This window comes from Neoarius graeffei, chromosome 16, assembly GCF_027579695.1.
Source record: "Neoarius graeffei isolate fNeoGra1 chromosome 16, fNeoGra1.pri, whole genome shotgun sequence".
Taxonomy (NCBI): domain Eukaryota; kingdom Metazoa; phylum Chordata; class Actinopteri; order Siluriformes; family Ariidae; genus Neoarius; species Neoarius graeffei.
In genome coordinates, this window is record NC_083584.1 from 69,689,804 (window position 1) to 69,714,960 (window position 25,157).

General features: G+C 45.4%; 1 protein-coding gene across 1 annotated transcript; it reads left to right on the forward strand.

The window, feature by feature from the left end:
- Nucleotides 1-253: 253 nt before the first annotated feature.
- LOC132900285 (uncharacterized) lies at nucleotides 254-24,736 on the forward strand. The gene is made up of 4 exons (XM_060942285.1): nucleotides 254-402; nucleotides 528-829; nucleotides 22,632-22,744; nucleotides 24,584-24,736. Exons 1-4 carry the CDS (start codon nucleotides 254-256, stop codon nucleotides 24,734-24,736), a joined length of 717 nt encoding a protein of 238 aa, XP_060798268.1.
- Nucleotides 24,737-25,157: the final 421 nt, after the last annotated feature.

Below are 25,157 nucleotides of genomic sequence, written 5' to 3' on the forward strand. Positions count from 1 at the left end.
GCCTGAAGTCTGGAACCCATGGACATCACCAAATGCTGAGTTTCCTCCCTTTAGATGCTTTGTGAGGCCTTTACTGCAGCTGCTTTCAGATGCTACTTGTCTGTGGTCTTTCTGCCTTTAGTTTCGTCTTCAGTAAGTGGTCACCATTAAAAGTTGTTTCTTATATTATATATGAAAGTGATCTCTTATTATATATATACACTGTATATATAAAAAGAGTAGGAAATAATGTATTCTTGAATTGTTTTTCATAATGGGAATCAGGCCTTTAGACCTGAGTGTAGAAATAGCAGGTTGTTGGAGAATGTTGAAGAGATATGATGGTCGGTTGGTTCCTGTGTATCTCCCGCTCTTTTTGAAGAGTCTTCTGAAGAGCTTTTTCCACATCTTATCAGCTCTTTGGTTATTCTGGGAGTTTCAGTGCCAGGAGCAAGACCATGTATGGAGATGGGAAAAGCACTATTTAGACCCACAGTGCACTGAGACATGGGTTAAATCAGATCTGAAAAGATCTCCTGCTCCAACAGTCCAACTTCTGGTGCATCCAGCACAATGACCAGCTGCTCTTCCTCTCGCTCATCCATGTTCCGTTCTTCAGCGAGGTACAGCTGCAGCAGCGTCACTTCTATCCAAACTGAAGCTTCCTCTTCTCCTCCAGATCACCTCTTCATGCCTTTCCTGAGTCAGAAAGTGACAGCGCTTTTTGGGGGTCGTGAAGGTGACTCAGAGTCATTCATGAGCGAGAGAGAAACATTTGCAGGTTGCCAGGGAGACAGGACATCTCACACTGGGGGTTACCCAGGTGACTGGAGCCATGGAGACAAACACGGTGAGGCATGTGGTTGATAAACGAGACAAAGCTTGTTCAAATTTTTAAAGCTGATCTAAATTGATCATAAACTGACAACAAAGCAGACAAAATTATAAGAAAAGGTTTGTAAAATAGCTATGTGAAAAATCCACAGATAAATTGGATGCCACCAAATTATATGATTTGGAAGATCTATATTTAAAAAAAAGACTGTAAAATATTGGTCTAATCATTAGACCTTTGCCTTGCTCTGAATTATGAAGGAGATGTGAGTGCTTGGAGGAGAATGAGCAGGCGAACGTTTTTCTCCCACAGCATTATTTCTCCCCAGATGACATTCATCAGTGTTTAGGCTCCAGACTGACCATTACATCATACAAAGAGAGCGAGAGAGAGAGAGAGAGAGAGAGAGAGAGAGAGAGAGAGAGAGTCCAACAAACAGAGCAATGGGGAAAGAGAGATAGAGACAGTGAGTGAGTGAGTGAGTGAGTGAGTGAGAGACAAACCAATAGAGAGAAAAAGTGCAGCAAAGAGCAATGGAGAAGAGAGAGAGTGTGTGAGTGTGTGAGTGAGAGAGAGAGAGAGAGAGAGAGAGAGAGATGTGAAATTTCAGATTTTATAGTGGGTACAATAAAAATAATGACCTTATATCTATTGTTGGTTGACTGTGAGAAAAAAGATAGATATGATGTTAACAAACCAATAATTGCTTTGTATATCAAAATATACCAATGAAGCTGCTTTCTCACCGACAATGAAGGCCAACCAGAGAAACCATATAAATCGCACTGATGAGTGAAATGTCCAGCCTTCATTATGAAATGTAGAGCAGAATGATGAGGCATTATGTTAAATATCACCATAATCTAAAACAGGTTTAAAAAAAAAAGTAGCAGCAACATGCCCTTTTCTTGCTTGTTTCTAAAACAGAAACCCAGTTTTATCTTTAGCCGCTTTACTAATTTGGCAACATGTACGTAATTTAAAAGAAAGGTTTTCATCAAGCAAGCTAATTAATTGATTGATTGATTGATTGATTGATTGATTGATTGATTGATTGATTGATTGATTGATTGATTGATTGATTAAAGCTGACACCAGTTCTATTTGCTGACCCTGTACAGTGCTAATCTGAAGCAAGGATTTGAGGACTTAATTTCTTAAATAACATACTTTTTTGTTGAGGATTCAAAACTAGTTTTAATTTAATTAAATTTTCCTGCACTCCTGCAATAGCCTCCTGAAGTTTTACAAGAGCTTCCACTGAGGAAGGGACAGAATAATAGATGATGGCATTAGTAATATTTGCACAGATATCACTTATGTGCTGTACATACACTCATCAGCCACTTTAATAGGAACTTGTTCTTGATTCTCAGATTCCTATTCTTGGCTACAGGAATGGAACCCAATGTGGTCTTCTGCTGTTACATGCTGAGATGCTTTTCTGCTCACCACAGTTGTAAAGAGTTGCTATGAGTTGTTATAGCTTTCCTGGCAGCTCAAACCAATCTCACCATTTTCCTCTGATCTCTCTTATCAACAAGATGTTTCCACCCAGAGAACTGTCACTCACTCAGTGTTTTTTTGTTGTTCACACCACTCTGTGTAAACTACAGAGACTGTTGTATGTGTGTGAAAACCCCAGGAGATCAGCAGTTTCTGAAATACTCACACCAGTTCATCTGGCACCAACACCCATGCCACAGTGAAACTCACAGAGATCACAATTTTTCTCATTCTGATGTCTGAAGTGAACATTAACTGAAACTCTTGATTTGTATCTGCATGATTTTATGCATTGTGTTTCTGTCAAGGGATTGGCTGATTAGATAACTGCATAAAACAGCAGGTGGATGGGTGTTCCTAATAAAGTGGCTGGTGAGTATAGTGCACAATAACAGCCCAAGAATGGAGACATGTGGACCTTGTATCTTAATCTCTTATATTATCCCATCAATATTACACACGGGCGGCACAGTGGTGTAGTGGTTAGCACTGTTGCCTCACAGCGAGAAGGTCCTGGCTTCAAGCCCAGCGGCCGGCGAGAGCCTTTTTGTGTGGAGTTTGCATGTTCTCCCCGTGTCTGTGTGGGTTTCCTCCGGGTGCTCCGGTTTCCCCCAAAGACATGCAGGTTAGGCTAATTGGTGGCTCTAAATTGACTGTGAATGGTTGTTTGTCTATGTGTCAGCCCTGCGATAACCTGGTGACTTGTCCAGGGTGTACCCCGCCTCTCTCCCATAGTCAGCTGGGATAGGTTCCAGCTTGCCTGCGACCCTGTAGAACAGGATAAGCAGCTACAGATAATGGATGGACGGATAATGGCTCAACAATAATATCAGCAGCAAGTTTCAGGAGAGATGGATCACTCCCAACAGGTTCAACCCCAATTTCTAGCATTTATATTTTTTAAAGTGAAAAGAACCATTTAAAACTTTAACACTTGGAAAAGGTATGTCTGAAAAGGACCATTGAGACACTGATTTAAAAAGTATCCCAGTGGAAGCAAAATGCTGATTAAAAGCAGTCCACCGTTTCCTTTTTGTCAGTAATTTGCATAAAATCCACATTTATCAGTTTTGGTAGACTGCAGGATAGTAGAGCAAATTTCAGAGACTTAACTTTCCAGAATTTAAAAGGGCTCAATGAGATAAAACTGTGACTGGAGATGTGAGCACCATCAGGTTGAGCAGGAAAAAGTATCTAATGGAGCAGAATAAGGACTAGAGGCAGGTAGATAGCAAGGATGGGGCCAGAATTTGCAAATCCAAAAAACAACACCTAAACAACCCCAAATCAGAAAATGTTGGGACAGTATGGAAAATGCAAATTATAACGAGAGAGATAGAGAGAAAACATTCATTCATTCTCTGTAGCCGCTTTATCCTTCTACAGGGTTGCAGGCAAGCTGGATCCTATCCCAGCTGACTATGGGCGAAAGGCGGGGTACACCCTGGACAAGTCGCCAGGTCATCACAGGGCTGACACATAGACCCAGACAACCATTCACACTCACATTCACACCTACGGTCAATTTAGAGTCACCAGTTAACCTAACCTGCATGTCTTTGGACTGTGGGGGAAACCGGAGCACCCGGAGGAAACCCACGCGGACACGGGGAGAACATGCAAACTCTGCACAGAAAGGCCCTCGCCGGCCCCAGGGCTCGAACCCAGCACCTTCTTGCTGTGAGGCGACAGCGCTAACCACTACACCACCGTGCTGCCGCTTTATTGCCAATGCTGTAAAAATGTATAATGTACAAGTGGGCGACAATGAACTTTTAAAATATAATCTAAATATATTGAGAACTTAATATCACTGTAAATGTAAGTGTATAACTGTTCTTGGTGTAGGGACTCTCTTTGTGAACCTTGGGGACATTTTTACTTAGAGAGGAAAAAAGAGAACAAAAACACAAACGTATGTCTGCTTATTCAAGAATGCAGAAAACAAGAAAGTGCAAAACATTACTCCTTCCCTCAACAGTCCTGAGTTCATCAGGAACTGTTGTGTTTCTCTTGTCTGTGGAGTAGACCAGATTTAAACAGTCAACAGATTTCCCTCACTTCTTTTTCCAAGTGTACTTCTTGTTACTCCTTGCTGCACTGAGTAACTCTGTCTTTCGAAGTGCTGTTGTAAAACTCGGGTTTTTTGAGCAGCGCCGGTGTGTGTTGTCTGTCTCTAGGCAACCGTGACAGCGCCACACGCAGTGACGCAGGCAGCCAGGCACAGACGCACAGAGCGTGACGCAAAGGGGAGGGGTTTGTGTCCTGGGTAGATCCCGCAACGTAGTATTTCCTGTTTTATTAGGGCCCGAGCCCTATGGGCGAAGGCCCTATTGTTCTTGTAAGAGTTCACTATTATTATTCTTCCGTCTTCTTCTTCTTCTTCTTCTTCTTCTTCCGTCTTCTTCTTCTTCTTTATTTTTCTCCGCTGTTGGGCCATTTTCGGGGCGCTTGCCATGGGCGAAAACGCACGAAATTTGGCGCCAGTTCCGAGAATTGCCACCGCTACTCAGAACCAGAAGCCCAAACTTGGCCGGGGCTCAGGGCCTCTATAGCGCCCCCTAAGTCGTTGTGATTTTGGCCTCCCGCATTAAGGTGCCTGGGTGCCATGTAGTTTGTAGTAGTGGCATGCCATTTGGTACGCATATGTATCTCACTAAGCCGGACATAAATGTAATGCCAATGCATTAGCCACGCCCAACAGGAAGTGAGGTAATCTCACTTTTGTGCGAAATGCATGGCCACGAGGACGGCGCAACTCCTCCTAGACCGTTCATAGGAATGTCACCAAAATTGATACACATCATCTACAGACATGGCTGACAAAAGTTACTAAATACGTTTCACGTAGGATTAACCGTTCAGAAGTTATACGTCAATCAATTTTCGATGCAAAATTTTACATGCTTACAAATTCATAACAAATCTTCTGATTGCTCAAAACTGCTCATACTTCACATGCAAATCACTCATTGGGCTTTTGACATGTTACCCAATTTCTGTGATATTTCGCCACTGGGGGCGCTATTTTTGGGCAAAAATTCCAATCTTTCCTCAAATTTGGTCAAACTTCACGGCCACCCTCTTACTACCTCCCATGTCATGTATACCACGTTTTGGAAATTTTCGTCCATGGGGGGCGCTGTTTTTGGCCGACGCAACTGCTCCAAAACGGGGTTTTGGTAAATAATTCCATAATGCTTTTCCTTCACACCACTACCTTGTGATAGGACGTTGCTGTTGTAGACACTTATTTTTCCAACTCATAATCGCTCATGTACAGCATAGCGCCACCTACTGACATGGGAAAAACCAAAAAATTTATTCTTCAAAAATCTATATCTCATCTTCTATTTACTCAATTGTCATCAAACTTCATACGCAAACTCTTCATAGCTCACCTGACGTCTACGCCAAATTTTGTGCACTTTCGCCCCTGGGGGTGCTGGTTATGGCAAAAATGATATTGCAGCTTCTGATTTGTCAAACTTGCCAAGCAAACTCTTTACAAGACCCTTATTGGGGCGCTTGCCATGGTCGACAACGCACGAAATTTGGCTCCTTTTTCTTAGACTGCCACCGCTACTGAGAACCAGAAGCCCAGATCCAGGCGGGCCTCAGGGCCTCTATAGCGCCCCCTAACTCGTTGTGATTTTGGCCTCCCGCATTAAGGTGCCTGGTTGCCATGTAGTTTGTAGTAGTGGCATGCCATTTGGTACGCATATATATCTCACTAAGCCGGACAAAATTGTAATGCCAATGCATTAGCCACGCCCAACAGGAAGTGAGGTAATTTCACTTTTGTGCGAAATGCATGGCCACGAAGACGGCGCAACTCCTCCTAGACCGTTCATAGGAATGTCACCAAAATTGATACACATCATCTACAGACATGGCTGACAAAAGTTTCTACATAGGTTTCACGTAGCATAAACCGTTCAGAAGTTATACGTCAATCAATTTTCAATGCAACATTTTACATGCTTAAAAATTCATAACAAATCTTCTACTTGCTCAAAACTGCTCATACTTCACACGCAGATCACTCATTGCGCTTCTGACATGTTACCCACTTTCTGTGATATTTCGCCACTGGGGGCGCTATTTTTGGGCAAAAATTCCAGTCTTTCCTCAAATTTGGTCAAACTTCACGGCCACCCTCTTACTACCTCCCATGTCATGTATACCACATTTTGGGAATTTTCGTCCATGGGGGGCGCTGTTTTTGGCCGACGCAATTGCTCCAAAACGGGTTTTTGGTAAATAATTCCATAATGCTTTTCCTTCACACCACTACCTTGTGATAGTGCGTTGCTGTTGTAGATACTTATTTTTCCAACTCATAATCGCTCATGTACAGCATAGCGCCACCTACTGACATGGGAAAAACCAAAAATTTTATTCTTCAAAAATCTATATCTCATCTTCTATTTACTCAATTGTCATCAAACTTCATACGCAAACTCTTCATAGCTCACCTGACATGTACGCCTAATTTTGTGCACTTTCGCCCCTGGGGGTGCTGGTTATGGCAGAAATGATATTGCAGCTTCTGATTTGTCAAACTTGGCAAGCAAACTCTTTACAAGACCCTTATTAGGGCGCTATTATTATTAGGGCCCGAGCACCGTACAGTGCGAGACCCTATCGTTGCCATGTGTCCAATTCTGTTCTTTGTCGCCATTGCGGGAGTAATGTCTCTTGCCGAAGAAGCTGTGGAAGGTATTTCGCGGGGACGCATGCCCCCGCCCCCCTTGGCCGCTGGCGCGAGGGCCCGTCGAGGCCGCTTGCGGCTTTAATTTTGTTCATTATTGTTAGATTTAGTGTTGATATGTGTGAGACAGACATGTGTATTGGACATTTATGAAAATACAGAACAAATCGCGTCCTGTATCGGTTCAATACGGGACACAAGATTTAATTGCCAAATAAAGGACGATTCCGTATTTTACGGGACAGGTGGCAACCCTAATTTCATTGCTGACAGTATGAACCCAAGATATTTCGTGTTTTGTCTGGTCAACTTCATTTCATTTGTTAATATACATCCATTCCTGTGTTTCAGGCCTGAAACACGTTCCAAAAAGAGTTAGGACAGAGGCAATTTAGGCCTAGTACTGTGGTAAAACAAATAATTATGCAATTTGAAACAGGTGATTAGAATCTTGATTTGGTACAAAATCAGTATCCAGTAAAGGCCTAGTCTCTGAGGAGCAAAGATGGGCTGAGGATCGCCAGTTTGTCAACAAATGCATTAGAAAATTATTGAAACGTGTAAATACAATGTTCTTCAAAGAAAGACAAGGAGGGATTTGGATATTTCACCCTCTACAGTACATATCACGGGCAATTGCTCTAAGACAACGAGGGAGGCTCAGCCTCCTCTAAAAATGACGAACATCGTGTAGGATGAATTGCGCTAGGCTTATGTTATAGCCGACCTTATAACATTGCTATTTCAGATCCAGAATCATAGAAATATATGTGCTCAACCCAACTACAGTGCAAAATCATTCCGTTATAACTTTCCCCAGTTCGCCTAATGTGTGCGTGAGTTTTTCCCCCTCGTGACAGCGCGATGCAGCCCAGCCTCAGTGGACTTCAATGGCATTTGGGAGCTATGGGCTTTTCAATATCAAAATGCAAGATGATTATTGGACAAATACTGCGAAAACGCCCGCCCCACGGACTCCCAGCCTCAGTGGACTTCAATGGCATTTGGGAGCTATGCGCTTTTCAATATCAAAATGCAAGATGATTATTGGACAAATACTGCGAAAACGCCCGCCCAACGGACTCCCAGCCTCAGTGGACTTCAGTGGCATTTGGGAGCTATGCGCTTTTCAATATCAAAATGCAAGACGGTTATTGGACGAATACTGCGAAAACGCCCGCCCCACGGACTCCCAGCCTCACAGTGGGAGGGACATGGCAAAGCTTTCCGCGAGGAGATTGGTGATTGGTGAAAGCAGCCAGATATTTTCTTTGACTGACAGCTCATTTCAAATATAGACAGGCAGCGGTGAATCTCAGTTCAGTCCCATGCGGATTCGCAAGTGCTGTGGTGTATTGTAAGAGATCGGCTTACATTTTGATTTCATTCATTACATATGGTTTCTACCAGCTTTTTTAGTTTGTATATATTTTCATTGTAAATAAAGTGTAAATATAGTGTTGTCAAGTTTGCTATCTTAGTTCCAGAAATTTCATTTATTTGAGTGACTGAACTTGGGGGGGCTAGTCAGCTAGCAAGAAAGCTGCACACGGATGCCAAGCATTGCTGATTTAATTTTGGCGAAGCCATTTGCCAGTCTTCCTTTCGAGGAAAAAATTAAAATTAAAGAGCAGGGTAGACCAATGCCTCAAATTGACTTGGTGAAAAAGGTAGGGAATAATACTTGTTCCTTTCAGCTCTCCTGGTACGAGAAAGTGAATTGGCTAACAGCAAGTGACCCACATCAACAACAGTAAATAGGCTACTTTAGTAATATGTCATGGATGGACCAAAAATATAGAATCTATTTAAAATGTTTATGCTGAGTATATTATATTATATTGGAATATATGGATTCTGGATATGAATTAAACACAGCTACAATTTGGAAAACATTTTTAAACAAAAACACAGCCGAGAACATTTCACACTACAGACCTGGATTAAAAGTGAAGGGTTATGAAAATTGTCAATAAAACCTTTCTCAGTCAAAATAAGTAAAATATAGGGAAAGTGTCATTGAATGAAATGTGTGGCACCCAGCTCTATGTTTGGCTCCCCAAGGTCAGTGCTTGTGCCTATTCCAGAACACTCTGCTGTTACTGCTGAGGTTCCTGACAAAGAGCTGCTTTCAATAATGATCAATTTTTAAACAACATGCCACAATTTTAAAATATAAAATGTTAAAATATACCCCCCCCCCCAACACCACCATCATGTATATTGGACAGTAGGCTAATGGGCCAAAAGAACCTGTTATTTCACAGTTTGTGACCCTGCCAACAATCAGCCAGATCAGAGGCAAGAGTATGGGCAAAATTTATGTGTTTTTTCTTTTTTCTTTTAAAATCTGGAAATATCGTAACCGATCAGCCTCCCCTGTTTGAAAGACTACCAGCCGCCACTGGTACATATCATTAAATGATTGAAGGAATCTGGAGGAATTTCAGTGTGTAAAGGGCAAGGGCACAAGCTTAAGCTGAACACCCGTGCTCTCCAATCCCTCAGATGGCACTGCATCAAGAACCATTGTTCATCTATAGCTGACATAACCACATGGGCTCAGGATTCCTTGTGAAATCCTTTGTCAAACAATACAACATGGAGTTATATCCACAAATGTGGGGCGGCACAGTGGTGTAGTGGTTAGCGCTGTCGCCTCACAGCAAGAAGGTCCAGGTTCGAACCCCGTGGCCGGCGAGGGCCTTTCTGTGTGGAGTTTGCATGTTTTCCCCGTGTCTGTGTGGGTTTCCTCTGGGTGCTCCGGTTTCCCCCACAGTCCAAAGACATGCAGGTTAGGTTAACTGGTGACTCTAAATTGACCGTAGGTGTGAGTGTGAATGGTTGTCTATGTGTCAGCCCTGTGATGACCTGGCGACTTGTCCAGGGTGTACCCCGCCTTTCACCCGTAGTCAGCTGGGATAGGCTCCAGCTTGCCTGTGACCCTGTAGAACAGGATAAAGCAGCTAGAGATAATGAGATGAGATCCACAAACGTCAGTTAAAATTTTACTGTACAAAAAGGAAGCCTTATGTTCACTATGTCCAGAAGCACCGTCAACTTCTCTGGGTTTGGAGGCATCTGAGATGGACCATCTCACAATGGAAATGTGTATTGTGATCAGATGAATCAGTGCTCTGACACTTTTTTGGAAGAAGTGGACTGTAGTATGTCCTTGAGGGTGGGTGGAACACTGAAATGCAATCAGGTGGGAAATGATGTACAATACAGTCACTTCTTATTACTATTTTTGCTTTTCAGTATAACGTTGGTATTAGCACATACAGATACACGCACAATCTGGTAGGGAGACAGCCACCTTTTCACTCTCCCCCTCTTTTTCACCACTTCATCATCAACACAACAGACACACATACCACACACCATCAATTGACAACAGGTGTGATCACTTTGCCACTCACCTTCCCTGGCCCCACCCTCCATTCACAAACCAATGCTTGGCCATGCCCCCGCTGCCACATACCCCCACCACCCAACTCAGGCCGGGGAGCCATCTGGACTGCAGCCGACTCCCCCCAACAGGAAAGAAAGTCCGGCACCACCCTCTGCACCCCCAGCCTATGGACCACCTTGAATTTGAAAGGTTGGAGGATGAGATACCAATGGGTGATCCATGCGTTGGCATCTTTCATGCGGTGGAGTCACTGGAGTGTGGTGTGATCCAAACAAATGGTGAAAGAGCATCCCAGCAGGTAGTAAGGGAGGGTGAGGACTGCCCACTTGATGGCCAGACACTCCTTCTCAATGGTGTTATACTTACTTTCTCACATTGAGAGCTTGCCACTGATGTACAGTACCAGACGTTCCACCCTTCCACCTCCTGGGACAGAATGGCCCCCAGCTCTCTGTCCAATGCATCCATCTGCAAAATAAAAGGGAGAGAGAAGTCAGGGGAGTGTAAAAGTGGCCCCCCACACAGTGCCACTTTTACCTTAGTTAAAGCCTGTTGGCACTGCTTCGTCCACTGGACCAGATCTGGTGCTCCCTTTTTAGTGAGATCAGTCAGTGGGCTGGTGACATCAAAATACTAAGGTATAAACCTCCGAGAGTAGCCAGCCAGCCCCAGGAACTGTCTCATCCCCTTTTTGGTCTTGGGCCTCGGACAATCGCTGCAGTCTTTTCAATTTGAGGATGCACCTTAGGTAGGTGGCGGCATAGGTGGCATGTTGACAGAGGATTTTGTCCATGAGCCACTGGAATGTTGCGGGAGCACTAAATAACCTGAAAGGAAGGGTGACAAATTGGTGTAAGCCAAATGGTGTGGAAAGGGCTGTTTTTTCTCAGGATAGAGGAGTCAAGGAGATCTGTCAATATGCCTTTGTCAAATCCAGTGTTTTATAAAAGCAAGCAGCACCTAACCAATCAAGCAACTCATCAATATGAGGCATTGGGTACATGTTGAATTTAGACACCGTGCTGACTTTTCTATAGTCCACACAGAACTGAACTGATCCATCAGTCTTGGGGACCAAGACCACCGGGCTGCTCCAGTCACCTCAATTATTCCCATTTCAAGCATGGCCTTGAGTTTGTCCCAAACCACCACTTTCTTGTGTTCAGGCAAGCGGTATGGGCAGGTACGCACCACTGCCCCTGGAGGCATCTCAATGTGGTGTTCTGTGAGGTGAGTGCAGCCGGAAAAGGGCAAGAACATGTCAGAAAACTTCGCTTGCAACCTGGCCATCTCCGTGAGTCCACAGGGGACCAGAGTGGCTCGAGTGGTGACTTTTGTTTTTACCTCTGGCCCCAGCCCCGCCTTCTCTGGAATTACTGATGCCAATGCCACAGGGACCACCTCGTTCCAGTGTTTTAGCAGGTTGAAGTGGTATACTTGTAGTGTCCCTCCCCTACCTGTTCACCTCACCTCACAGTCAATGTCCCCAAATTGTCATGTGAACTCAAAAGGCCCTTTCCACATAGTGAGTAATTCTGAGTTCAAAGTGGGTAATAATACAAGCACTTTATCTCTTGGTGTGAATTCTCCAAGGCATGCCCCCTGTTGTACAGCCCGGCCTGACGTTCTTGTGCCTGCTGTAAATTCTCCTGGCTTAAGTTACTGAGTGTGTGGAGCTTTGCGCGCAGGTCAAGAAGATATTGAATTACATTTTTACTGTTTGAAGGTCCCACCTTCCAATTTTCCTGTGGCATGTTCAAAATACTGTGAGGTTTACGCCCATATCATAATTCAAATGGGGAGAACCCTGTGGAGGCTTGCGGGACCTCTAGTTCTGTGAACAACAGGGGCTTGAGCCATTTATCCCAATTACGTGTGTCCTCACTTACAAACTTATGAGTCAAGGTTTTAAGAGTTTGGTAAAACTGTTCAACCAAGCCCTCTGTTTGTGGGTGATAAACGCTGGTACGGATGGATTTAACCTCCAATAACTCAAAGTTCATGAAATGTGCATGACACGAATGTAATATCTTGGTTGGTCAGGATTTCTTTGGGAATCCTGACTCGGGACATAATTTTAAACAGTGCCTCTGCCACATTGCATGTGGAAATGCTATGCAGCAGGACTGCTTCCAGGTATTGCATCGCATTTTCCACTAGGACTAAAATAAAGCAATATCCTCATGCTGACCAGTATAATGGCCCAACAAGATCAATACCAATTCTCTCGAAGGGGGTCTTGATCAGAAGAAGAGGGCGCAAGGGCACTTTTGGAGTGGCCACTAAATTCTGCTGGCATTCACAGCATGCCACACACCAACTATGAATATCCCCACGGCCAATAGAATTGGGCCATTATTCAGGCTAGTGTCATATCCTGACCTAAATGTCCAGCCATAGGATTAAAGTGAGCCACATGGAATACGAGTTCCCTATGGCTCTTTGGGAATGACAACTGAGTTATCGTCTCATGGATCTGAGTGTCCTACATCACTCAGTATAACCTATCTTTAATAATTGTGAAGTACGGGAAGGAGAGTGTTGCATTTGGCTGGAGAGTCTGAGCATCAACTACTCTCACTTGGTAAAAAGCATGATGCAGAGTCTAGTCTCATGTTTGTTCAAAAGGGAAATCCTTGAGATAATCCCCAAGAGTGAGAAGAGGGGTGGGATGCTCCCCTCTCTCCGTATCACTCTGACATGGTGCTGACGTGGACGGCTCTGAGACGGCTTCCCAGACGACACCACACTGGGCTCCCCCTGTGACGCATTATCACAGGACCTGCCCACTACGACATGCTCCATTAAACCTTTAAACCCTGGCTAATCTGTATCCAGAATTAGTGGATCGGTGAGGTGCAGGCTAACTGCCACCTCTACACTATGTATTATTCCCTGAAATTGAATGTGGATGGACACTAGCGAATATTCGTAAACATCCCTGTGCACACACAAAACCGTCACTAATCATGCTCCCCCCAGTGCCTCATCTTGAGCCAGGTTTTGGTGGATTAACCCTCTGGGGTCTGAGGGTATTTTCTGGCACTGTAATGATTTTGGCATGCTCTGATTTTGTTGTCAATTTCAACAAATCTAAGCACTATTTTCAAAGTCATATGACTTTTTTGCATTCAGCTAAAGTTCAGCTACACTAATATCTATGTATGTCGAGACGAGATGAGAAATAAAATTAAAAAATAGTTTTTAAAAAAACTCCTCCCACTGCCAACTCTTAATCCCATCATATTAACTCTTAATCCCATCAGGCCAAGTCACAATGGGTAAGGTAATGTTTTGGTTTTTTTTCACACATTCCAACACAGTTCTAAAGCTGCTTTTTTACAACAGCTTCATTTATCTGGTATTTGACTTTATTTTGGTATTTGACTCTATTCAGTGTGTCTTGAAATTAACTCTTGTACTATTTTACTCAATTCAGAGCCACAACCAACTGTGTTACTCTGTTACACAATTACTCTGTAATTTTGCTCCTACTCCAACTCCAAATTTTACTTTCTAAACTCAAAATAGAGCAAAATTAGTTATTTTTGAGGAAAATATTTTTAACTCTGGAAAAAATTGCTCAGTCATTTTTCCTGTGTATGCACTGCAGCGCACACATAACCAATCGTTTATCAGAAATAGAAGAAATATTTACACTTACTCAAGTTAATCTTTGGCTGGATCGAGTCAAAGTAAAAGAAAAAAAAGGCACTGCGCATCATCGGTGTCATAGTTTTCAAGATTTAATTGAATCTCTGTCTTGAATCATGAAATGAATAATGAATCGAATCAATGTCCTGAATCATCTGAAGCGCATAAAATCCACATGTCCTCTCACAACGTTTTACCTCCAAATAGTCTCAACTATGTTTCCCACCATGAAAGAGAAACCAGTCAAAACTGAAAGCGTGAAAGTGATTATCATTCCATTACCATGTGAATAGACTTTTATGAATGTTTAAGTGCATACTCAGTGCTCCAACTCCAGTGTGACTGAGTAAGGTAACAAGTTTTATATTTCATCTAATTTAGGTAATTTAAAAACTATAATATTGTTTGACAGTGGGCACATAGGAAAGTGTAAAGTATAAAGTTTCTGTCAATATATTTATCATGCTTGTATGATGAAAAACCTGTGAAGATATTTATCTAAATATATGACCTACTCATTCTAAACCTGTCGAGCTTCACTGGCGAAGCTCTTGACCCCAGAGGGTTAAGGTCTGACTACAGCCGGAATCCACCAACACATGATGTGTATCCCTTTGAATAATCACTGGAATGTGATATGCCCCAGCCCAATCGAGGGCGGTCTCTGGCACATCGGGGATCTGGATGACAGCCCTCACCTCCATCACTTGGCACTGGACCTGGAAATGCCCAGGTTCTCCACAGCACCAGAATACCAGCCCAGGCTTCACTTCTGCACCAGTGATTCGGAGATCACTCACCTGAGGGTGAAAAGACACAGACACAGAAGGGGAGGGAAGGGGCTCGGTGAGCTGGCTGCAGGAGGGTCAGCCCCCATTTCTGTGGTGCGGGGACAGGGAGGGGATGAGAATAAGGGGGGAGAGAAGGAGTGTGAGGGAGAGAGAGAAGAGGCAGAATGTCTGCCTGCCACTGGAACCGCCACCAGATGGTCCTCTGCCAACTTGATCGTGTGATCCAGTGATGCTGGGCGGTGGCACTGGACACACTCCACTGTCCCTTCTGGCAGCCATGGGATGAACTACTCCAGCACCACCATGTCGATGATTCCCTCAGTGTCATGGTCTTCTGACCTCAGCCACTGCCAGCAGGCGTCCCAGAGCTATTGGCCGAAAGCGAACTCCTCCAGAGTCAGCGCGCAGAAGCATTGGCGGTGTTGTTCCAGGGTGCAGCCAACATGCTGCAGGATGGCTTGCTTCAAGTCAGCATAGTTGAGTCGGCTGTCAACAGGGAGCTGTTGGGTGGTGAGCTGTGTTTCTCTGGTTAGAAGCGGTAGAAGATGAGCAGCTCATTGCATGACTGGCCACCCCCATGTCTTTGCAGCTTGCTCAAAGAGGAAGGCCTCTGGGTCATCACAAGGCCCCATCTTCATGAGGGTGACATGGGGGAGGTCCACAGATTTAGCAGCTGAGGACCCTGCCGATGCACATGGGTGCCAGAAGGCCTGGTGATCTTCTTGCTGAGCCTGCAACAAGGCCTCAAAGCGCTGTTCCTGCTCCTTGCACAGGGTGATCAGTGCCTGGTGTTGACTTTGCTGGGCGGCAGTGAGGGCATGGATGAGGTCTTTGAAAGTGGAGGACTCCATAAGCAGTTCCCTTCAGTGTCCTGAGTTTTGGCACCAGTGTATTGATCCTGAGGGTGGGTGGAACACTGAAGCGCAGACAGGTGGGAAATGATTTACAACACAGTCCTAACATTGGTATTATCACACAGACATATACACGATCTTTTCTGGAGACCTTCGTTCTCCCCCTCCTTTTCACCACTCCATCATCACTACAACAGATGCACACAATATCAATTGACAACAGGTGTGACCACTTTGCCACTCACCTTCCCTGGACCCACCCTCAATTCACAAACCAACCCTTGACCACACCTCTGCTGCCACATGGACACCATGTGCTCCAGACCAAAGACAAAAAGGACCATTCAGACTGTTGCCAGCAACAAGTCCAAAAGCCAGGCTCTGTCATGGTATGGGGTTGTGTCAGTACCCTTAGCAAAGTTAACTTCTACTTTGGTAGCATTAATACAGAAAAGTACATTGAGATTTTGGAGCAAAATATGCTGCCTTCAAGATGACATAGTTTCCAGGGATATTTCCACAAGACAATGCAAAACCACTTTCTGCACAGGTTACAAAGGCATGGCTGTGGAAGAAGAGGGTGCCTGTCCCCTTTGTCTCTAATAGAGAATGTGTGGAGAATTTTGAAATGAAAAATATGACAACAATGACTCTGTACTGTTGCACACCTTAAGACTTGTTTGCAGGAAAAATGGGACAAAATAACACCTGCAACACTTCATCACTTGATGTTTTCAGTCCCTAAACATCTTTAAAGTGTTGTGAGAAGGAATGGAAACATTATAAAGTGATAAATGCTTTACTGTCCCAACATTAAAAAAAAAAGTGTTGCAAGAATCAAGATTGAAATGTGTTTATTTTAAAAGAAAAAAAGAAACTTATTTGATGTTTTACCTCATGAATTTGCTGCTGTATTATTTTGAATGCAATACAGATCAAAGATTTGGAAGTAATCATTGTTTTCAGTTTTAATTTCAATTTCAACCATCCCAACTTTTTCTGAATTGGGGTGGTATTATGCTGCGAGAACTCACAGAAACAAAGGTCCAAAACAGATAACAGGACAGAGTTTCTATAAGTACATGTATGTATGTAAGTGTTGATGCACTAAATATGTTTAGGTCACATTTATGGGAGGAGTCTCCAGGTGTCACTGTTAGGGTTTTGCTGGGATTCGAACCTGGTTCGTTGGTGTGATAATCCAGCAAACCCCCACTAGGCCACCAGGGGGATGACTCAAATGCAGAGGCGTGAGGCGGAAGTAGAAAAAGAATCAAAAGGTTTATTTAAACTATATACACTATATACAGGGCAAAACAAAAGACAAAAAAAAAAACCAAAGAGTATAATCCAAAAGAAAAGCAAAGTGCAAAAATACAAAAGCTAAGAAGATCAAAAAACACAGTACAAAGGGAACTGGAGATAAACATAACAGCACAAAGACTCCGTGACAAGAGGACTGAACTCAGGGGTATAAATAGACAAACTAATTAAGGACACAGGTGAAGATAATTAGGCAATTAACACAAACACAAAACACAGGAACAGTGGCGGCCTCTAGAGGCCAAAATAAACATGACATGAAAAGGAAATAACAGCGGCCTCTAGAGGCCAAAACAGTCCTAGTCCTAACAGGACCCCCCCCCTCTAGGAGCGTCTCCTGACGTTCCCAGGGCGATCCGGATGGGCCGAATGGAAGTCCCGACATAGTTCTTTATCAAGGACATCCCGAGCAGGAACCCAGCAGCGCTCCTCAGGACCATAGCCCTCCCAGTCCACCAGATATTGCAACCCGCCGCGGACCCGGCGGGAGTCAAGCAGGCGATTCACAGTGAACACAGTCTGCCCCTGGAAGATGCGGGGGGGTGGGGGGTTCCTAGGGGCAGGGGCATACGTAGACGTCAGTACGGGCCGTAACAGGGAAACATGGAAAGTGGGGTTGATCCTCAGAGTCCGGGGCAACTGGAGCCGGTAGGAGACAGGGTTCACCCTGCGCACCACCTTGAAGGGGCCAATGTAGCGAGGAGCAAGCTTGCGGTTCTCCACCCGCAGTGGAAGGTCCTTAGTGGACAGCCAAACACGCTGCCCAGGGCGGAAAGCGTGTGCAGGTCTTCTATGGCGGTTGGCCTGAGTCTGGTTGGTTCTGGAGGTCTGTATGAGGGTCTTCCTGACCTTGCTCCAGGTCTTGCGACACCGTCTCACATATTGGTTGACCGAGGGCACCCCCGCGTCCTCCTCCTGGTCCGGGAACAGAGGTGGCTGGAACCCGAATTGGCACTGGAATGGCGACAGCTTGGTGGCCGATGACTGCAGGGTGTTGTGGGCGTACTCCGCCCATGGCAGCCAGGTGCTCCACGATGTCGGGTTATCCATAGCCAGGCCTCGCAGGGTGGTTTCCAGGTCCTGGTTGAGCCTCTCCGTCTGACCATTGGACTGTGGGTGAAACCCAGAGGAGAGGCTGGCAGTGGCTCCGATGACCTTGCAGAACCCGTGCCACACTCGGGAGGAGAACTGGGGCCCTCGGTCTGAGACGATGTCCTGTGGAAGACCAAAGACTCGGAAGACATGATTAAACAAAAGTTTCGCAGTTTCAAGAGCAGAGGGGAGTTTGCACAGTGGTATGAAGCGGCAGGCCTTGGAGAATCTGTCAACTAAGACCAAAATGACCGTGTTACCTTGTGACTCAGGGAGACCCGTGATAAAGTCGACTGCCACGTGGGACCAGGGACGCCGGGGAATGGTCAGAGGATGCAGGAGACCCTGGGGACGCTGTCGTGGGTTCTTGGTTCTGGTGCAAACCTCACAGGACAGGACAAATGACCTTACTTCCTTCTCCATGTTAGGCCACCAGAAGCGTCTTTTCAGGAAGTCCAGGGTCCTCCGAGCTCCCGGGTGGGCGGTGAGAGGGGAAGAGTGACCCCACTGGAGAACCTTGGCCCGGGCTTGATGTGGGACGTACAAGAGGCCTGGTGGCCCCGTCCCAGGACCGGGGTCCTGGCGTTGGGCTCGTCGGACAGCCTCCTCAATACCCCAGCGGACAGGGGCCACAATCCGGGACACAGGGATAATAGGCCCGACTTCATTCTCCCTGTTAGTGGCAGAGAACAGTCTGGACAGTGCGTCAGGTTTGGTGTTCTTGGAGCCGGGGCGGTATGAGAGGGTGAAGTCAAACCGACTGAAAAACAGGGCCCACCTAGCCTGTCGAGGGTTCAGTCTCTTGGCTTGCTGGAGGTACTCCAGGTTCTTGTGGTCAGTCCAAACCAGGAATGGATGTTGTGCTCCCTCCAGCCAGTGCCTCCACTCCTCAAGGGCCAGTTTGACCGCTAGCAGTTCTCGATCCCCCACATCGTACCGGGACTCAGCAGGACTCAGGCGGTGGGAGAAGTAAGCGCAGGGGTGCAGCTTTCCTTCCGAACGTTGAGAGAGCACCGCGCCGACACCACTGTCCGAGGCGTCCACCTCCACGATGAATGGTTGGGAGGTGTCCGGGAGAACCAGAATGGGTGCCGTGCAGAAGCGGTCCTTGAGGTCTTTGAACGCCTTTTCTGCCTGAGGAGACCAGCCATAAGATCCACCTGTCCCTTTGGTGAGGTCAGACATGGGTGCTGCCACAGAACTGAAGTTCCTGATGAACTTGCGGTAGAAGTTAGCGAATCCTAAGAACCGCTGAACCTCCTTAACGGACTTGGGAGTAGGCCAATCCCGGACGGCCAGGGTCTTGGCAGGGTCCATTTGGAGTTGGCCTGTCCGTACAATAAATCCCAGAAAGGAGACCTCGGGAACATGAAATTCGCATTTCTGGGCCTTGGCGAACAGATTGTTCTGTAGCAGCCTCTGGAGAACCTGGCGGACATGGTGGCGGTGCTCCTGCACGGTCTTGGAAAAGATAAGGATGTCGTCGAGGTAGACAAAAACGTATAGGTTAATCATGTCCCTTAAGACGTCGTTGATTAGGGCCTGAAAAACAGCTGGTGCGTTGGTGAGTCCGAAGGGCATCACCTGGTATTCGTAGTGCCCAGACGGGGTGTTAAAGGCAGTCTTCCACTCGTCTCCCTGTCGGATACGGATGAGGTGGTATGCGTTCCGTAGGTCCAACTTGGTGAAGACGGTGGCGCCTTGGAGCAGGTCGAAAGCTGTGGACATCAGCGGAAGGGGATATCGGTTGCGCACAGTGATCTTATTCAGGCCCCTGTAATCAATACATGGTCGGAGCCCCCCATCCTTCTTGCCGACAAAGAAGAAGCCGGCTCCAGCAGGTGAAGTGGAGGGTCGAATAAACCCAGAGACCAGGGCATCTTTGAGGTATTCCTCCATGGCCTTGCGTTCTGGCTGAGAGAGTGAAAACAGTCTGCCACGAGGAGGGGTAGTCCCAGGGAGCAAGTCGATGGCACAGTCGTAGGCCCGGTGCGGAGGAAGAACGGCGGCCCTGCTCTTGCTGAATACCTCCTTGAGATCCCAGTACTCTGTGGGAACTTGAGATAACTCGGTGAGATCAGGGGGCTCGGCAGGAGACACAGGAGAGCTAGAGAGCAGACAAGAGGCATGGCATGCAGGGCCCCATTCCACAACCTGGCTTGTTACCCAGTCTATGCGAGGGTTGTGGCGAGTAAGCCAAGGAAGGCCTAGAATAACTGGGAACTCAGGTGAAGGAATCAGGTGCAGGGATATTTCTTCCTTGTGACCTTGAGACTGGAGGAAAACTGGAGAAGTAACTTGGGTGACTCTTCCATCACCTAACGCTTGGCCATCGAGGGCAGACACAGACAGTGGGACTTCAAGAGGTGCAGTCGGAATATTGATGCTTTGGGCGAAGTGAATATCCATAAAGTTCCCAGCCGCCCCTGAGTCTATCAAAGCTTGACAAGAGTGGACAGACTCACCCCAGGAGATGGAGACCGGGATGTAGATTCCTTGGCCAGGGAGTCCGGGAGAGAGGGTAGGCCCCGTCACAACCCTCCCTCGGCTGGACGGGGCGGTCCTTTTCCCAAGAGTTCGGGACATGATGCTCGGAAGTGACCAGGCTTGCCACAGTAGATGCAGCACTTGTCCCTCCTTCTGCGCTCCCTCTCAGATGCGGAGAGGCGAGTACGACCCACTTGCATGGGTTCTGGACAGTCACTGAAGGAGGTAGACGGTCTCCAGGTAGAGGTAGGGAGGCTGGGGGGGCTCAAGGCTTGGTGGCGTTCTCTCATCCTGTTGTCCAGACGAATAGCATGTGAGATGAGGGTTTCGAGGTCACTTGGGCATCCAATAGAGGCCAGACCGTCCTTGATGGGGTCAGACAGACCATGGTGGAAGGCTGACACCAGGGCAGTCTCGTTCCATCCACTTACTGCTGCGAGTGTTCGGAACGAGATGGCGTAATCTGCGACGCTTCCTCCTTGCCGGATGGACATGAGCTTTCAGGCTGCGTCGGTACTGATGTCTGCCTGATCGAAGACCCGAAGCATCTCTTCAGAAAACAGCTGGAAATCAAAGCACTCAGGTCCCTGTCTTTGCCAGATAGCAGTAGCCCAGGCTCGCGCCTTACCAGCTAATAAGGTGATCACAAAGGCAATCTTGCGGCGATCCGTAGTGTAGGTGGTAGGCTGAAGCTCAAAGGTGAGTTGACACTGGGTAAGGAACTCTCGGCACTCACTGTGCTTGCCGTCATACCTCTGTGGTGCAGGAAGGCTGGGTTCGCGAGGTGAAGAAGGCAGCATTGCAGGAGGCACTGGAGCAGGAGTGGGAGCTGGAGCAGGAGCAGGAACTGGATCAGGAGCAGGAGATGCAGGCAGAGATGTCAGCTGTGCCAGGGTTTTCCCAATTTGCTGAAGCAGTTCCTCGTGGCGAGCGAGGGCCTCACGTTGGCTGGTGAGCGTACGTCCATGAGCATCCATGGTCGCTCCGAAGCGTGTCAAAGCTGCCATAATTCCCTGAAGGTTGGCCGGGTAGACAGTTGAAGCAGCCTCTGCTGAGTCGGTCATGACGGAGTCTTTCTGTTAGGGTTTTGCTGGGATTCGAACCTGGTTCGTTGGTGTGATAATCCAGCAAACCCCCACTAGGCCACCAGGGGGATGACTCAAATGCAGAGGCGTGAGGCGGAAGTAGAAAAAGAATCAAAAGGTTTATTTAAACTATATACACTATATACAGGGCAAAACAAAAGACAAAAAAAAAAACCAAAGAGTATAATCCAAAAGAAAAGCAAAGTGCAAAAATACAAAAGCTAAGAAGATCAAAAAACACAGTACAAAGGGAACTGGAGATAAACATAACAGCACAAAGACTCCGTGACAAGAGGACTGAACTCAGGGGTATAAATAGACAAACTAATTAAGGACACAGGTGAAGATAATTAGGCAATTAACACAAACACAAAACACAGGAACAGTGGCGGCCTCTAGAGGCCAAAATAAACATGACATGAAAAGGAAATAACAGCGGCCTCTAGAGGCCAAAACAGTCCTAGTCCTAACAGTCACCATTTTGTAATTATCAGAGATAAAGCTTTGTAAGTTTTCCAACATTCTCAGGACAGAGGAGTTCACGCTCCTTTGCTTTTTCTCAGTAACAAAATTTTTAAAAAGCCAATAAACTGCATACATTTTTTGTTTTTATTAACTTCAAGAAAAAAAGAGAGACTGGTGAGGGAACAACTATTTATAGATAGTTGCATAAGTGACAACAGGAACTAACCTTTTCACCAACGTAAGATGAAACGATGAATGAATAATAGTATGACATATCATGTAATGAATAACAAGTGCAATTGTTGGCAAGTTGCTGAAGTGTAAGAGGAATAAAACACGTAGGAATGTGCTGTTAGAGGAAAATAATCAACATTTGGTATGATGGTAATACTGTAGTAACGGAGCATCTGTATGTTTTTCAGACAGTACAGGAGCGATCTGGGTGGATGATCGCTATTACATGTCAGTGGACGTCAATCGATTTGAGCCGCATGATATAGTGGTGATGGCCTTCAACAACAATGTTGTCATTCACGCTGAAAAGGTGTGTGTGTGTTTAATCCAATATTTTACACACACACATTTTATATATATCACACACATATACATGTCTTGCAAAAGTATTCATCCCTTTTGTGTTTGTCCTGTTTTGTTGTATTACAAGCTGGAATTAAAATGGATTTTTGGGGGGTTAGCGCCATTTGATCTACACAACATGCCTGCCACTTTAAAGGTGAAAATTGTTGTTTTATTGTGAGACAAACAATATTTAAGATGGAAAAAAAACAGAAATCTGGAGTGTGTATAGGTATCCACCCCAAAAAAAGTCAATACCTTGTGGAGCCACTTTTTGTTGCAATAACAGCTGCAAGTTTCTTGGGGTATGTCTCTATTAGGTTAGCACATCTAGCCACTGGGATTTTTGTCCATTTTTCAAGGCAAAACTGCTCCAACTCCTTCAAGTTAGATGGATTGCATTGGTGTACAGCAATCTTCAAGTTATGCCACAGATTCTCAATTGGATTGAGGTCTGGGCTTTGATTAGGCCATTCCAAGACATGTAAATGTTTCCGTTTAAATCACTCCAGTGTAGCTTTAGCAGTATGTTTAGGGTCATTGTCTTGCTGGAACTTGAACCTTCATCCCAGTCTCAAAACTCTGGCTGACTCAAATAGGTTTTCCTCCAGAATTGCCCTGTATATAGTGCCATCCATCTTTCCTTCAGTTTTGACCAGCTTTCCTGTCCCTGCAGATGAAAAATATCCCCACAGCATGATGCTGCCACCACCATGCTTCACTGTAGGAATGGTGTTCTCAGGGTGTTGGGTTTGCATCACACATGGCATTTCCCATGATGGCCAAAAAGATCAATTTCAGTCTCATTTTACCAGAGAATCTTCTTCCATGTGTTTGGGGAGTCTGCCACATGCTGTTAGGCAAACTCCAAATGTGTTTTCTTAAGCAATGGCTTTTTTTTCTGGCCACTCTTCCATAAAGCCCCACTGTGTGGAGTGTACGGCTTAAAATGGTCCTATGGGCAGATACTGCCATCTCCGCTGTGGATCTTTGCAGCTTTTTCAGTGTTATCTTTGGTGTCTTTGTTGCAGCTCTGATTAATGCCCTCCTTGCCTGGTCTGTGAGTTTTGGTGGGCAGCCTTCTCTCATCAGTTTTGTAGTGGTGTCATATTCTTTCCATTTTGCTATAATGGATTTAATGGTGCTCCCTGGGATATTCAAAGTTTGGGATTTTTTTTTTATAACCCAGCCCTGACCTATACTTCTTTGCAACTTTGTCTCTGACCTGTTTGGAGGCTCCTTGGCTTTCATGTTGCTTGCTTAGTAGTGTTGCAGAGTCAGGGTCCTTCCAGAACAGGTTGATTTATACAGACATCATGTGACAGATCATGTGACACTTTGATTGCACACAGGTGGATCTTACTCAACTAATTATGTGACTTATGAAGTGAATTGCTTGGACCAGCTCTTATTTAGGGGTTTCATACAAAAGGGAGTGAATACTTATGCACACTCCAGATTTTTTTTTTTTTAATCTTAGTTGTTGTTTGTGTCACAATAAAACAACAATTTTCACCTTTAAGTGGTAGGCATGTTGTGTAAATCAAATGGTACTAACCCTCCAAAAATCCATTTTAATTCCATCTTGTAATGCAACAAAAGAGGACAAACACCAAGGGGGATGAGTACTTTTGCAAGGCACAGTGTGTGTAACCCCCTCAGACATAATGTGTATAGTTCTACACATGAAGTTCCATAGCATTTTTCCTTGTGTCCGAAGAAGGGAGATTTATATATTATATATATATAAAAAATTTTTAAACATATAAATATTAAAGTTCAGGTCTTTGCTCTCCCGGTCTTGCAGGTCAAACACGATGGCTGTGTCATAGACAAGTTTACCCACAAATCTTTGCTACCAGAGGACATGGACCCTCTGTCTGTTAGTGGGACTCTGACGCTAGAGGGAGTGCTTGTGATCAGTGTAAAAAGCATGTCCAGAGCCCCATCACATCCCTGACCCTGACCTTCTGACGTCCTAACCTTTGACCTCTGGCAACCAAAAAAATACAAAATGATGCCAAGAGAAAAAGGCAAATGCAGCGTGACAGAAGTTTAAGAAAGGTTTGAATCAATATTGTATGCTCTACTGTATTAGCACAGCTAGCATTAGCACTGTGAAAATGTTTTTATATTAACTTGTGTTCATGATTAAATCTAGTGTAGGTAATTTTGAAAGAGAAACCAGAAAGCATAAGCTAGATTTTGAAAGTATCCAACCGAAAAATCCCACCCCTCCTTTCATCCCTCCCTCTAAAACACATGAATGCAGACTACCTGATTACTGCTTGAAGATGCAACATTTGCTCTTCAAAGAAGTTATGAGTAAGCATGTAAGGAGGAGCTAGTAAGGTAAAGATAGCTAGGTTACTGAAAGATAC